Genomic DNA, 15,955 nt, shown 5'->3' with positions numbered 1-15,955 from the left:
AGAATGTTTACATATCTGCCACCCCCACTGGACAGGAGCACCTTAAGGGAAGGGCTTGTTTCTTCTTGTGCATGTTACACTACTGATGCCTCAAGGTATGCACCTTGTTCATGTGTTTATAGCCAGTAGGAACAGCTCAATTTTAGCTCTCTTTTTCCTGGCCCATGAGCCCTTTGTCTTGAAAGCCTTCTAAACTTAAGGGTTCAAGAAGACATGCGTTCAGGACCAGAATATCAGGTACATGATTTCATGGCTACTCCTGGCCCAAGAAAAACGTAGGCTGTGGGAATGCAGAAAAAAGAACAACTGAAAAGAAAAATGAAAGGGCGTTGTTCTTGATCTTTAGTATACACAGGAGTCAAACTCTTGGTGAGTCTGTTCTGGGCCTCTGCCACAGGGATTCTGACACATGAAGTCTATGCTAGGGCTCATATATCTGGATTATTAATAAACATCTGAGTGATTGTAATAGAGGTGGTCTAGACACTACACTTGAAAAACCCTGAGGTAAAGGAACAGTTTCATTCAAACCAAAGCCAAAATCCTCTAAAACTCATCTACAGGAAAATTTCCAGGTAGAAGAGGTTATACAAAGAATATCAACTCTGTCTTTCTGAGCCTCAACTTCCCTTGTGCTTCCCTCTCTCTGGTGAGGGATACCAGCCCTTGTCAGTGGATGATACAGAAAGGCCATGTGCAGCCCTGGGACAGACCATGGTTCCATCCATCTTGGTGTGGCATGGACTGAAAGATGGACAGAGCAGCAGCTTCATTAAAAAACAGTTTATTAGCATCTGTGCCCCTAGTGCAAATGAAGACTGACTCCCTCTCCAGGAGCTCTGGACTCCCCACCTGAGCTCCTGGGGAGCTGCTCTGTAGTGTGCCCCCATCTTGGGGCAGTGTCCTTGCTCATCTGACTCCAGTCTGATTGCTCCTGACACAGGGCTAAGCTCCACCTCGAGATGCCATAGGGATGGTCTCTCCCAAGTGACTGTCACCTCCAGCATCTGAGAAGAAGCCCCTGGCCCCAGGGGCTGGGGCCACGTCCACCTGGATGACACCATGCACCTGGGAGAGCTGCGGGCTGTCCAAGCTGGCAATGAGCTGGCGGGGGCCTGGTCGCACAGGCACAAACGTCTGGCGCAGTGTCACTGTTTCATTGCCTCCGATGTCCCTGTGGGCAGAGACAAGGTCAGGGGCCTAGAGTAATTGGGGGTGGAGTGGGGAGTAAGAGCTGATCCAGGGCAGTCAGGAGGAAGAAGCAGGAGGTGGACCCATTCAGACAATTTCAGGCTCACCTGAAATTTCCACACCCAAGACCAGGAGCCCCAGGGCACCTCTGCATAGCCAGCTCAGCAGCCACCCACCAGCTGCCTGTGCTGGAACTCTCCCCATCGTCTGGGACTCCTTCCTCCCTACTCCCACATCCACCTGGACAAAGACTGCTGATGCCACCGCAGAGGCCTCTCATGCCATCCCCTCCATCACCACTGCTCCTGCCCCAGACAGAACATCCTCATCTCACCTGGGGTTTCCAAAACCAAGAAAACTTCAAAATGAGACTTTGGAGGCCCAACACAATATTTCCAAATATTTCCAGTTTTGACAAGAGCATAGGTTGAAGAAAAGTAATTATTCTCTGCTATGATCATCATTCCAAAGAACAAAAGAGCATTTTCACACACAAAAACATTAAAAGGATGTTATCTTCGGAGAAAAAGGAAAATCCTCCCCAAGAACAGACAACAGACATCTTTAAATGGACATAAACCCTTGTGTGTGTGTGTGTGTGTGTGTGTGTGTGTCTGAGAGAGACAGGCGGGTGGACAAACCACACACACACACACACATACGCACACACCAGTGTTTTCATTTTCTCCTTTCCACATGGGCCTCTGAAAAATTGATTCCCAGACCTCCCCTGGGAATCATGATTTCACTTGTCCTCTAATGGGACTCCTTGCCTCCCATCCCACTTTTGTATTCTGTTCTGCTAACCACTCAGAGGTGAACTAAATCCTTCAAGAATTTAGTGCTCCTTTGGTGCTTGTGGCATGAGATCCTGGCCCTCTAACCTGACACACAGGCTCACTCTGACTCAGCCCCTGCTACTTGCACAGCCTCATCATCCCCCACCATTCCTCCTGCTGAGCAGCCCTACTGAATGCCATCTTCCCCAGACTCACCTCCACAGTCATGCTTTGCAGTCTTCGCCTTGTGTGGAATGAGCACCCAGCTCTGCCTCCCCACCCTGGGCATCCTTGTGAAGGCCTAGTTTTCCTCCAAGGCCTGGCACACCACTTCCTCAGTGATGGCTCCCCTGAGCACCTCTTGCCTCTAGGAAAAGGAACCTCACCCTTCTCTGAGCTCCTCCAGCAATCTGAACGTTTCATTTTATACACTGAACATGATTGCATTTATATTGCATTTGCTCGTGCCTGTGGGAATTTGTCCTTCCTGCCTTTGCCTAAACCTCACCTCTGGTGCCCTATTCAACCCAAGCCTGCTGTTGGGGACCCTTTCCAGACACAGAACCTGTGCAGTCACTGTTGTCCTCTTAGAGAATGAGCTAACATCCCTAACTCCAAGGATGAGTTCTTTTCAGGGCAAAGCATTTGTCTTGGAGCCTGGTTCAGAGGGGTTTCCCGTGACTACTCTATGCCCTTTTCTACCACTTGTTAGCTGTGAGGCTTAGGAGAAGCTATTTAACTTCTCTGTTCCTCACTTTCCGGGTCATAAAATGGAAGTGAAAGTAAAAGGCGGAGTGGGATCTGATTATCCTGAAAGTGCTTCTGAACTCCTTGAAGGAGGGAGGCAGGGATATATAATTGAATGTAGTATGATAGGAAGTCTATAAATTAAGTCTATAATTTAATGGCTAGGCTATGTCCTGACTGCTTACAAATTTGCATTCTTAATTTTTGCTAACTTTTTCAAAGATATAAGATTCGAGGTTGTTCAAGCTCACACCAGCCCTCAGAAGTCTATTTATACCTTAATTGAACTGTAATATTTCAGAAAGTAAACTTTACATTGCAATAACTGATTATTTTCAAGAGAAACTGTTTTCTAGGTGGAAATGTCAAGATCTCTGCCTCCCCTGGTCTCAGTGTGAGGTGGGGACTTTACCACACCTCTTTTGTGAGTTGAAGCTGAGTACAAGCCATCTGCTAAAGCTGGGATGTTCCTGAAACTGAGTGTGGGTCATGAAACCCACTCCCCGACAAGGATACCAGAACTTAGACATTGAAATGAGCATTGTCCAATTGTGTACTTGTTCAATCATATTGCCTAGGCTTGAAATATTTTTAAAACTCCTCCTGGACTCTTCTTCAGAGCCATTTAAACCATATGCACACACACGTGTGCTCAGTGACGCAACGGTCAGCCTGTCCTTCCTTCCACAGCATGCCTCGGTTCTGATGGAAAAGGGCAGTTACCCACCTGTTCGCTTATCTTATTAATTAGTCTTAGCTCTTGATGACTTCAGGTCTCTCTGCAAAGTCAAATCTACCCCTAAGAAGGCAGATTGACCACTCTGAGGACATTCTAGAGAATATGATTCAGACTCTGAGGGAAATTCCCAGGAAGGGTTTGGAACAGACTTCCAGCCTCCCTGGTGACTGCTTTTGGTGGTGACAACAGCCATCTGGAGGAGTGAGTTCTGGAATGTTTATTAAGTGGCCAGTCACCACACTGGGGTGGCACACCTTATGCTATAATGGGGTTCCATGCCACAGCCTTTGATGTGCAAATGAGAGGCAAAGTACACCCATCTTGGAATCTTATGTATCTGAACCAACAGCTCAGCGATGTCCCCCTGGAGGCTCCCAGTTGTACTGGAGGCTCTGTTCTGGACTCACAGCAGCTAAGGAGCCACAGACTGTCCAGGGAGGATCTGCCTTAAGAAACCATCATCCAACCCTATCTTTTACTGTAGGCAGAGTCACACAAACTCTACAGGTAAAGACAGGGAACAGGTCCCCCAACACTCAGCACAGTGTTCCTTTCCTTACTTCCAGGCAGGGCCAAGAGGCAAAGGCCTGGTGGGGCTGCTGAGGCAAGTCCAGCTCTGGGGATGCCTTAGGACGAGGAAGCCCCCCCCGCCCACCATGTGGGGGTGTGAGTAAGAGATGTCTGCCAGGCAAGACGAGCAAAGCAGGCTATCCGGGGGGTTCAGGCTCTGTTCACTGAGCTGCCAGAGACCCTGGTAGGGTGACATGAGGAAAGCCCTCCTTTGTGACACATCATAGCATTCCCAGGGGCCCAGGCTGGGGCAAAGATCAACATAGCTGCCTTCTCCGCTTTGGCCTAACGGCAAAGGTGGCGGCCACCACCAGGAGAGCTGCAAGGGAGGGGTGGGCAGGGGGTCCTCTGCTTCCTCCCCTCAGTTTCCCCACCCCAAGCCATTGTTCTTTCTCAGGAGCTGTCTGTCTGAAGGTGAAGCCTGCCCCTGTCCCAGAAGGCTGATCTAGAAGGCCAGGCTCTGGCCTGCTCTGCTTTCCCTCTGTGCTTTTCCTAGGGAGGGACAGGGCAGTACGTGTGAGTCTGTATCGAAGACGACAGCCACAGGCCCAGGAACGCAGCATGTGTGTGCCCTCACTGCACCCAGGGGCTTGCCCAGCCCAGGATCAGGCCCAGACAGCTGGGTAAGGGCCTGAGGGATGGGATTCTCTCCTCTGGAATTGCTACTTGGCCCTCATGGAACAAAACAAGCAATGAGCTTGAGAGCCTGTGCATGGTATGCACCACAGTGGGTAGAGCAGAGTTTGCCCCTTACAAGCTGTGAGACCACGTGAGACGTGACCGCCAGCTTCTCCATCTGGAAGTGGGGGTGATAATGGCAATAATAAAAATAATAACTACCAATGGAGCACTAACTTTGTGCCAAGCAATGCACTAAACAACCCTAGGTCCAGGGGCTATTGCTATCCCTGCTTTATAGATGAGCACACTGAGGCTTGAAGGAGAGACACCGCTTGCCCAGGGGCATATAGCCAGTAAGTGCTAGAGGTGGGACCTGAACCCATATCCTTAGGGTTCCAAAACTTTGCTTGTGTGTGTGTGTGTGTGTGTGTGTGTGTGTGTGTGAGAGAGAGAGAGAGAGAGAGAAACAGAGACACATGGTCTCACTCTGTCGCCCAGGCTGGAGTGCAGCGGCACAAACATGGCTCACTTCAGCCTCAACCTCCCCAGGCTCAGGTGATCCTCCCACCTTAGACTCCCAAGCAGCTGAGACAACAGGCGCACACCACCACACCTGGTTAAGTTTTTAAAACTTTTTTGTAGAAACAGGGTTTCACCATGTTGCCCAGGCTGGTCTTCAACTCCTGGGCTCAAGTGATCCACTTACCTTGGCCTGCCAAAGTGCTGGGATTACAGGTGTGAGCCACCACACCTGGCCCAAAACTTTGCTTTTAATCATATGATGACCTTTAATTTTTTTTGTTTTTGTTTTTGTTTTTTTGACATGGAGTCTGCTTCTATCACCCAGGCTGGAATGCGGTGGCTCAATCTCAGCTCACTGCAACCTATACTTCCTGGGTCCAAGCGGTTCTCCTGCCTTGGTCTCCCAAGTAGCTGGGATTACAGGTGCCTGCCACCAAACATGGCTAATTTTTTTACTTTAGTAGAGATGGAATTTTACCTTGATGGCCAGGCTGGTCTCGAACTCCTGACCTCAAGTGATCTGCCTGCCTCAGCCTCCCAAAGTGCTGGGATTACAGGCGTGAGCCAGCGTACCTGGCCTTCTAATGTACTTTAAAGAGTTTTTGTGTCCAAAGGAGATAATATTCCTGAAAGTGCCTGGTCAGTTCTTCAGTGCTAGGCAAATATTAGCAATGAGTTACTAACGATTCCTATGTGGTGCTTTTGCTCCCTAATTAGATAGTGAGGCAGGGCAAGGACACAGCACAGCACCAGGTGCCCAGGAGGTCTCCCTAAAGGCTGGTGGGACTGAGCTGGGTAGGGAGGTATTGCTAGCTGGCCCCAACCTGCTTGTTTGGGTTCTGACAGAACATACTTGTCCAGACAGAGAGGAAGCAAAGCTAGGAGTCAGGACAGCCTGTAGGGAAGGCCAGAGTGGCAGCAGGGGCAGGAGGAGAGGCAAGACTCACCCAACGTTAAGGATCTTGGGCCTCTGTAACCCAGAGCCCTCGAGTCGGAAGACGACATTGGTGAGGGTGACGGGAAGGGGGTTCTTGAAGACAATCTGTACTTCACACTCCTGGCCAACCACTGCTGCTCCCAGTAACTGAAAGAAAAAGAGGCCCATCCCCCATGTCAGAGACCCTGGTCAAACACACGGGGACTGTACACTGCACCAGAGAGGGGAATCTGCTTAGAAGCAAAACCTCCTTGTGTCCCACATTTATCCTCCTGAGAGAAGACTCCCCAGAAGTCAGAGAAGAAACTCCAGCCTATTCCCCAACAAAGGCTGTCACAGAACCAGAGACATAAGATCCCATGCTACAGATGAGGAAACTGAGGCCCCAGAGCCAGTCCTTGACCTTCTCCTACAAAGGCTTATCAGGCCAGCCTGCTCCTGGCTTAGCGCCCGCCTCCAATGTCCTTATCGCCTGGCCTTCACTCTCTGACCACCCCTCACGCCCCAGCAAACTGCATTCACCGTAAGGGAGAGGTCTGGGGTACGCAGACGGAAGGTGTGCTGCTTGGCCAGCACCTGCCCGCTCTCCTTGACGTGGCCTGAGACGTTCAGCAGCATAGCCCCTTGGTCCACGAGGTGGGGCCGGTATTCCTTGTAGGCCACTGGCATGGTCACACGGTCCGCTGGTGAGAAGAGGCATGGCGTCACTGAGGCCTGCTTCCCCACATGCGGCTTCCCCCAGGGACCCCCCACTGCTCCTGGGGTCTCCATGTCCACAGCCCTGAGGTGCCCAGCCATCCAGGGCGCAGGGCTGGGTAAGGAGCACTTACAGGCCCCTGGTGCCAGCTCCACTTCCTTCTTGGTTTCCTTGAAGATGGTCCCAGTGACACCGGTATAGAAGGTGACTGAGAGGTAGAGGTGCAGTTTCACTGTGCGGCGGCTGCTGCTGTGATTGGTCAGCATGACCGAGACCATCAGATCCTGCCCCATCACCGCGTCCTGTGCCTCCACCTGCATGGCCACATCCTCCGCTGAGCCCCGGTTGGCGTACACATTGGGTTTGCTGCCGTGGGCTGTTGCTGTCTCTACTGCCTTCCGCTCTGCATCTGAGCCTGGGGGTTGAAGGTCAAGGGTGAGGTTCCAATTCCCACTTGGGTGGACGAGCACTTGACAGGAACACTTGTCATGGGGCCCAGAGCTGGCTGGGTTGGGGGAATGGTACCTTCTGGGTGCTTATAGAGGTAGGTGACGTCCTCCCGCATGTTGGAGCCAATGGCCTTTGTGACAATGAGTGTGCCGATGGCCTTCTCCTCCACATACACAATCTTGAAGCTGCCATCGTCCTGCCGCTGCCAGTACACCTTGTCACTATTCACCTGTGGGAGGGGTGGGGATGAGCAGGAATGAGTGAGCCAGAGGGTCTGGGGGTGGCCTGACTCCCGGCCTCCTTCCCCTGATCCCAGGAGCTATGGAACAGGGCTTGGTCCCAAGGGTGGGAGCTTCCTGGCAGAGCCCAAGGGGAGACTTTCCAAGATGAGCCAGATGAGGCCAGAGTGCAGGGAAGAAGCTGGTCTGGGAAGCTCCTCTCAGAGCACTTTGGCAATAATAACAGTAATTCCTCACGCTCATTGGCTGATTTTACAACTAGTGAAGCAGTTTCATACCCATTATCTCTTTTGATCCTGAGTACAAGAAGCAAGGCAGCCTTGATTATCCCCTTTTACAGGTGAGGAAACTGACTTGAATAATGAGTGACTTGCCCAGGGTCGCACAGCTGGTCAGTCAGCGGTGAAGTCGGGACCAGAGAACCCACGAATGAAGCCCAAGAAGGCACCTGCAGCCCAGCCCTCACCTCAGCAAAAATGAAAGGCGTGTCATACTTCATGTAGACCAGGCCATTCTTGATGGACTCCACGGAGCAGGGGCCACAGCAGAAGATGCCTAGAGTGAGGTGGGACAAAGGCGAGAGATCTGAGAAGGCAGAGAGGGACCTTCAGATCCTGGGTGGGGTCCACACAGGGCCCCAGCCCCAGCCACTCAGGCCTGGTCCCACTGCCTGGTGGCCTCTGGAACAAGGCCATCAGCCCTCACCCAAACACTTGGGGGTCAGTTGACAGCCAGTGCAACACAGGTATGGAAAACAAAGAGAGAGTGGCTCCATTCAGCTGTCAATTCTCTTTCATCAGCCCAGGCTGCTCTGCTGGAGGACAGGGGCAAGGTACAGATGTGCAGACCAGCCTGCCTGATAACCAAGTCCCTGACACACTCTTTCATGGCTGACTGACACTGGATGTCCACCATCTGTGACCCCCAGAGGACAGGACCTCCTATCCTTTATCGTAACCAACCCAGAGTCTACAGTGGCCCTGCCTCATGGCCTTTGTGACAATGAGTGTGCTGATGGCCTTCTCCACATACACAATCTTGAAGCTGCCATCGTCCTGCCACTGCCAGTACACCTTGTCACTATTCACTTGTGGGGGGTGAATAGTGACACCACCGCCACCACCATTCCAGAGAGATGCGGAACAAGCTTCAGCTCTGCAGCCTGCTGCCCTCTCTACTTGGGGGAGCTGGTGGGAAAAAGAGTCTGCCCTTATCATACTCAGGAGGCTGCCTAGAAGAGATAGGCTGACAGGAGGAGGCCTGGCAGGAGAGGACAGAGTGGGAAGTAAGTACCATCCAACAGGAAAGAATCTTAGACAACACCTAACACTACACACTCCTTTACAGACGGGGAAACAGCAAGGCGAAGTGCATGCCAGGATCTCACAAGACAGGAAGTGCAGGGAGAATGAAAGGAGCTAAGACTTTTTGAGTAGCTACTATGCTTCTGGCATGCTGCTGGTCCCTTCAGATAGAGAATTTCTCATTTAATCCTCCCAATCACCCTATGTGGTATCTATTATCCCCAAATTACATCCAAACCACCAAAGCCGTAAAGTGCGAGGTGCTTGCCCAAGCGCATACATCTGAGAAGTGATCAGGCTGGGATCAAGCCCCAGTCTGGCTGGCCCCGAGCCCCCTGCCTGATGTCCACCCCACCACTTCCCAGAGTTGGAGGCCAGAGCTCAGATCTGCCAGTGTCTGGGCCAGGCTGTTTCAGCATCACAGGCATCACTGGGTTGCACAGCTCAGGGGGCTGTGTTCACATATCTGAGTGAGAGGGAGGGTGCTGGGAAGAGGCCAGGGGAGGAATGTAGGCTAGGGAGGACTCTCTGACCTGGGGTGAGTAAGGGAGAGGCTGGACAGAAGGCAACTGGCAGGGCAGGCCTCATGGCCTGCGGCTGGAGTATCACGCTAGGAAGGGGTGGGAGTTTGTTTGAGAACAGAGTGTATGGTAGTTCTAATTTCTGCAGAAACACATGTATATGGACACAGAAAAGAGACCCATGGGTTATATCAATGGTAATCATGTATTAAGGCAGGGTCATAAGGGCTATTTTCTTCTTTGAACCTATCTGAGCCCTGACTTTTTTCTGTACTGTATATATAATTCACAGTGAGCAATGGAACAGACAGGAAGGAACTTGGTGAAAGCAAGAATATGTGTTTAAAAGGACTGGACTTGTTCTGTTGCTGACCTACCACTCTGTGCCCCAGAGGACGTCACTCCATCTCTCTGGTCACCCTTTGGAGTGGGTCCCAAATCTGTTCTGCTGATCGTCAGAATCACCAGAAGAACTTTCAAAAATATACATTGTTAGCATCTATCCTTGGAAAGTCTAATGTATCAGGTTTGGGGTAGAACCTAGAAATTTACTTTAAAATTTTTTTTTTTTTTTTTTTTTGAGACAGAGTCTCGCTCTGTCACCCAGGCTGGAGTGCAGTGGCCAGATCTCAGCTCACTGCAAGCTCCGCCTCCCGGGTTCACACCATTCTCCTGCCTCAGCCTCCCGAGTAGCTGGGACTACAGGCGCCGCCACCTCGCCCGGCTAGTTTTTTGTATTTTTAGTAGAGACGGGGTTTCACCGTGTTAGCCAGGATGGTCTCGATCTCCTGACCTCGTGATCCGCCCGTCTCGGCCTCCCAAAGTGCTGGGATTACAGGCTTGAGCCACCGCGCCTGGCTAAAAATATTTTTGAAAAAAAAACCCCAAATACCTCCTGAGAGAGAATAGGGAACCTTTACATTTTGTGTTGTTCAATGCCACACTTTTTTTCCTTCCAAGCATGTATTATTACTTATCAAAATGACTTTAAAAGGGTCCTTCAATTAATTATTTCCAGGATATGTAAGTTAAAAAGCAAGTAAGAATAGTGAATATGAATTCTCTTTCTCCAAATACTCTTACAGCTTTGGATTTTGAACCTCCCTTGTATATTAACCATTATAAATAAAATAAACCATTATAAATAAGTAAAATTTAGGCAAATAGAGCGTTATACAGAAAGGTAAAAATAAACTAACGTCCACATGGTGGTTCATCTGATAAACCCGTTTGAGAAGCCGTGGGGTTACAGGGCTTGGCTCTCCAGCCCAGCCCAGCACTGACACTCTGGACTGTGTTACTTAGGAAGGGGAGATGAGCAGGGGCATGGTAAGAAGTGGGGGGGCCCGGCTCACCACTGCTAGTCTCCTGGGGTGTGGCATCCACCACCTGCCACCCATCGAAGCCCGAGGGAAGATCTGGCCTCTTCATCCAGCAGTCGTTCCACACATGGAAGTTCCTGGATGGACATGGAGGAGGGGCTGGGTCTGAGCCCCAGGGTCAGGAGTCCATGGTTTCCCCAGCCTCCCCTGCCCACCCTCCACCTCCAAAGCTCAGGTCACCATTCTTCAGCACAGATGGGCAGTCCACCCCAGCTCACCAGACAGAATCATGGTTCAGGTGCTCTAAGGGCTTCATGTTCTCATCGAAGTAGATGTCCATGGTAAGGGATGTGTCTGTGTCATGGGCGGAGTTGAAGTTGGTGACAGTACGGGTGGCCAGACCCAGGCAGCGCAGCACTGTGGCGGAGCGAAGGTTGGGGTTCAAGGCACGGGTTGGGGGCAAGTGAGGCATCGTGTCAGGAATATCAGGGGGAGAAGGGCAACTAGGATTGCCAAGCTGGGCACAGACTGCCAGGGTCAGGGTCACCAGGGCCAGAAGGCCTTTGGGCTACAGAGCACTTGGGGTCAGGGGAAGCTAGGCCACCTGCCTGGCTCAGTCCCTGCCTGTCCCTTCTCCCTCCTTTCCCTTAGGCCTCTCTCTGTTGTTAACACTAATTAATGATAATTAAGACCAGCCTATCATCCACCCCCGCCTGCACCCTGCACTGTAGCCACAGCTGGGCAGGGCTGGATAAGCCTGGCTTTCCTCCCTTCTCCCTGTAGCGCCCGTGCCACTCCTGTCCCAGTCCCTCCACTACCTGTAGTGGTCACGCCAGCAAAGACCCAGCACTGGCCATATGGGACGGAATAGCCGGTGCGTAGGTAGCTAAGCAGGATCTCCACGCTGCCCACCCACGCTGATGGGTTGGTGCCTCGGGAGTAATCACCAGACCAGTTCCCAATCAGGACTCCATTGTCATCCAGGGAGTTCACCTGCCCAGGACAGGATGAGATGGGGCTGAGGTGGAGGAGGGGCTCAGGACCTGCCATGTGGTCCTTAGCCCAGCCCTGACCCTGTAACCACCCCTTACCCCTAAATGCCTCAGGATCCAGACATCAGCCTGAGCTCCATCCAGCCCTTTCCTGAGCCACCTGCCCCCCTCCCACCCAGGCTCTGACACAGGAATGTGAATCCTGGGTGTGCCAAGTTTTGGGTTTGGCCCTGCATTCCACAGGAGCTGGGACAGGAGCCAGGAAAGGCGGGCTGTGGGGCAGGCAAGAGAGAGAAGAGGAGGGATACCCCTTCCTGAAGTATCCTTTGCAAGGGCAGGGACAAGGCTGGGGGTCCTCAAGGAATCCAGAAAGGGCAGGATGAGGGTGGAGGTGTGGTGAGGCAGCAGGCAAACACACAGTAGGACTCAGAGACATGAGGGTGCTCACCATGGCAGAGATGACCCGGGAGACACTGACTGGGTCTCCACGGCCTCCATAGGGCATCCCCCGCCGGTCCAGGATGTATAGGCAGGCATCCAGCACCCCATGGTCAAACTGGAAGGAGGGATGGAGGGCAGAAGTGACAGCCTGAACCCTAGGCCAGCACCCTGCTCCAATACCCCAGCCACCACACCCACCCCAGCTCCCCTGGGTGCATGTGACCCTGGCCAGCTACATCATACCTGGCCGTAGTTCCAGGTCCGCTCGCCAATCTGTGCTTCGGTCCCATAGTAAATTCTCCCAGACTCATTAAGCACATACTCTTGCCGCCAATCCTCATGGTCCACGTACACAATGTCCTCTGTGTCCCCAGAACACACAAAACTGGTTCCCTCCAGTTCTCTCCCTGGGCCTCACCTACTCCTGGCCAGTTCTGCAGGACTCATGTCCACAGAAGAAAATGCGGGGATGCCCCTAGCCTGACAGGACTGCCGCAGGAGAACGGGTGGCATGACAGATGGTAGAGGAGATTGGCCTTTGCCAGGGGCCTTCGCCAGGAGAGGTGTGGCTGGCTGTGTGGTCCTGGGCTGGCCACCTTTCTGCACCAGGCTTCGGTCCTCTCATCTGCTCAATGGGAGGCTGGCTTCTCCTGGGGTCAGGCACCTAGGCACCCTGCCGCATCTGAGGACAGGAAGACCTTCTCTGTCCTTCCCTCCCATCTACCCTCTGCTCCAGATCCCAGCTGCTCACCTGGGCACCAGGGGTTGAAAAGGATGTAGATCTCGTTGCGGGGGTCAAAGGGCAACTGGAACTCCCCAGCGTCTGACTGTGTGCGGACTGTGAACTGAAACTTGCCGATGATGGCGTTGGGGGAAGTGTGGACCCGTAGGTTCAGAGTCTGCCCACTGGCCTTGGCCACCTGGGCTTTCCAGCCTCCACTGCCCCCCTTGCCCACTGGGATGATCACGTGCGTGCCCTTGCCCACCTCGGGGTTGTTTCCTAGAGTAGGAAATCAACAATTAGCTGGCGAGGCCTTCCTGGGGAGAGGGGATGGAACCTGGGACTTCTCCCAGCCCCACCCAAAATGTGTGTGAACCACTGTGTATGTCCCTACATTGGGCCATCGTCTTATTCTCTGACAATCTCCCTCAGAGCAGCTCTGTCCCCACCCAATGCTTGCCCACATGTTAGGGCAGGGCCGCAGTCCAACATCCCAAACCTGTTCCCCTAACACTGAACTCTGAGGTGGGGAGGAGAGATGAGGGCTCTTGTCACCTTTTGCCTGCCTGTCACAGTGCCTGGGCCGGAGGGGCAGATCCACCTGCCCCGTATGAAAGGGCAGTCTGATCCTGAAGGCCAACCCTGCCTGCTCCCTGGGGCTGCAGGTTCTAGAGCCCAGGGCACCCCTGGTGAAGGTGGTAGGGGTTCCTGGGAAATTAGAGGGTGAGGTGGGCAAGGTTAGGCCCTAATCAAAGGGTAAAAGGAGTCGCCTGCCCCAGGCAGCAGCATAATCACCAGCCTGAGAAGTCAAGCTCCATCAAGCAACGCGGTGAGGGAGGCACCTGCCCTGGGTCATGGGGACAAAGGGACAGAGACAGAGGGAGACAGAATTGGCAGAGATGGGGGATGTGGAAGAAGAGAGGGGAAGGGGGGGGAGAGAGAGAGAGAGAGAGAGAGACAGAGAGACAGAGAGAGAGAGGAGAGAGAGAGAGAGAGAGAGAACCAGCCGCATCCTGGGGAATGAGAACAGACGCAGAAAGGACAGAGCAGCAATGCCAAAGGAGGCACTGAGGCAGGCCTTGAAGAGGAGTACTCTGAGACCGATGCCCCAGGAGGCTTGAGGAGGATGGGCCTGGGAAAAACTGAAACACCAAGACCGTCTCTGAGACACACTCCCAGGGGCACACCCACACACTTGCACCTGCCTTATCTGGCAGAGGTGAGGAGAGGGGCAGGGAGGAGCCTAAAGACCTCTCTGACTCTAATGCCAGCCTCTCCCCACCAAACAGAGGGCCTTCACCCTTCCCACTCCAAGTCCCACTGACCGATGAGTAACTCAAGGGTGATGCGATCAGAGGGTTCATAGGTCCGGGACAGGAGGAGAAGCATATGGAAAGGCTGCCCACGACGTACTATCAGCTCATCGTATTCATACTCGTCTGTGTGGTGCTCTTGGCGGTTCTGGTCCGAGCGCGAGCTCAGCAAGTCCACGCCGGTCACTACTAGCATGCCCTCTGCAAGGGCACAGCTCTGGGTCAGTGAAGGCCCATGGGGAGCCCAGGCCCTCATCATTAGCCTCCTATCCCCCCAGAAATGCCAGGATGAGTCTCTGGTCCCATTAAAGCCTTTCAGCTCTCAGCTGAGGAGGACAGACTGGCCTCACCTCGGATGGTGCCATCTCCAGCTGCATTGACACCACTGCCCCGGGAGCCAGGTCTTCGAGTCCCAGAGCTGGACCCTCGACCCCTGGAGTCAGAGGGTTCAGGTCCCCAGTCGTCATCTGCCACATTTCGGCATGAACAGCAGCCACAGCAGCGAGCCCAGAAGGAACGGCCTCCTCCTCCTCTGCGAAAGCGTCTGTCTGGCTCTGGCTCTGGCTCTGGAGAAGGCGTGGTAGGGGGCTGCAAGGGGTTGCCACCCCAACGGCCAACGTCGGAACGTGGCCCATCCATCATGCCTGTTAGGAAGGGGGGAGGGGTGGCTCCTTAACCCAGGTAGCCCCAGCCAGCTGACCCAGAAACCCTCCATCCAGACAGCTGATTCGGTCCCAGCCCGATGACTGACACAATCCCACCTTGGCCCAGAGATTCTCCAGAAACATCCAGAGACCCTCCCCGAAGACCATTCAGACTCACCCAGAGAAGCTTCTCACACTGCAGAGAAAAGCCTTCCCCTCACTTCCACCAAACCACATCCAAAAAACTGCCCAAAGAAGAAACCCACTCAAGGATCCATCCCAGGAAATCCACATAGTTCCCTGCATGGACACTTGTCACAGCCTCAAGACCCAGCTGCACACACATCAGAGTGCTCCAGCATCCCTGGGCCTGGTCCCTCCACCTGCTGGCTCCACAGTCTAGAGGTGCACAATGCTGACAGCTTCTAGAACTCATTTGCTAGCAGAAATTTCCCAACTCAAGGTTCCTCACAAGACAGACAGGTGGCCCCGGGGTCTGGGGTCCTTGGCATTCCCAAGTCAGGGAAGACCCCACTTGGGGCTGCCAGAAGGGGTAGGGCATGGCAGGTGCCCGGAGCTGTGCCCAGTCCAGGGAAAGCAGAGCCTTGCTGTTGGGGAACAGCCTGGCTGGGGCGAACAGGTACACAGTTGGCCCACACCCCACCTTGCTGGATCCCGGCACTGCCTCCGATAGTGTGGGCCGCCTGGGCTCAGCACCACAGTGCCTGTGGTGGCCCCTCACCTGGCAGCAGTGTTGGCAACCGCAGCACTGAGTCCCAGGGCTGAGATGGAACAGGTCAGGATGGATGGGACAGGCCTGGTAAGTGACTTATATGGGAGGGAGGGGCCAAACAGCTGTGAGGGGCGGAGGGAAGAGGCAAGGCCTCTGAGTGGGAAATGGGGAGAAGATGCTAGGGAGGGAGCAGGGGTGAGGTCTGTCTGGGCTTAGGCTGGGCTTTGGTGGGATCCACCTGTGTGATGGCCCCTGGCACCAGCCTGATTCCTGCCAGACTGGGCATGTGAGGAGCCCCTTCTCCCGGATGAAGAAGCTGCAAGGGCAGCGGGGCAGGCAGGTCCTTCCACCCACAGCCCTGTCTGGCCGACCTTCTGGTCCCAAGCTCAGGCTGCCTACCTCTGCTCTCACAGGCTCCTGCTACCGAGCTCCATGAAGCCCAAGCCAGGCTCAGCCCTATGAAACTGGCCCA

General features: G+C 53.5%; 1 protein-coding gene across 2 annotated transcripts; it reads right to left on the bottom strand.

The window, feature by feature from the left end:
- Positions 1–768: 768 nt before the first annotated feature.
- TGM1 (transglutaminase 1) lies at positions 769–15,597 on the bottom strand. 2 transcript variants are annotated; one of them, XM_033188412.1, is made up of 15 exons: positions 15,493–15,597; positions 14,457–14,750; positions 14,119–14,307; positions 12,824–13,072; positions 12,316–12,434; positions 12,080–12,187; positions 11,458–11,632; positions 10,918–11,056; positions 10,673–10,776; positions 7,959–8,047; positions 7,329–7,482; positions 6,937–7,218; positions 6,629–6,789; positions 6,117–6,253; positions 769–1,174 (listed from the first exon to the last, which is right to left on the bottom strand). In XM_033188412.1, the coding sequence occupies exons 2-15, from the start codon at positions 14,746–14,748 to the stop codon at positions 946–948; spliced, it is 2,427 nt and encodes an 808-aa protein (XP_033044303.1). In that variant the 5' UTR covers positions 14,749–14,750; positions 15,493–15,597; the 3' UTR covers positions 769–945. The 2 variants fall into 2 exon arrangements, with proteins under 2 accessions (XP_033044303.1, XP_033044304.1); XM_033188413.1 differs by lacking the exon at positions 14,119–14,307.
- Positions 15,598–15,955: the final 358 nt, after the last annotated feature.

Source organism: Trachypithecus francoisi, unplaced genomic scaffold (assembly GCF_009764315.1).
Source record: "Trachypithecus francoisi isolate TF-2019V2 unplaced genomic scaffold, Tfra_2.0 Lachesis_group3, whole genome shotgun sequence".
NCBI lineage: Eukaryota > Metazoa > Chordata > Mammalia > Primates > Cercopithecidae > Trachypithecus > Trachypithecus francoisi.
The sequence above is the reverse complement of the archived record's forward strand: the minus strand, read 5'-3'. Positions and strand labels throughout refer to the sequence as shown.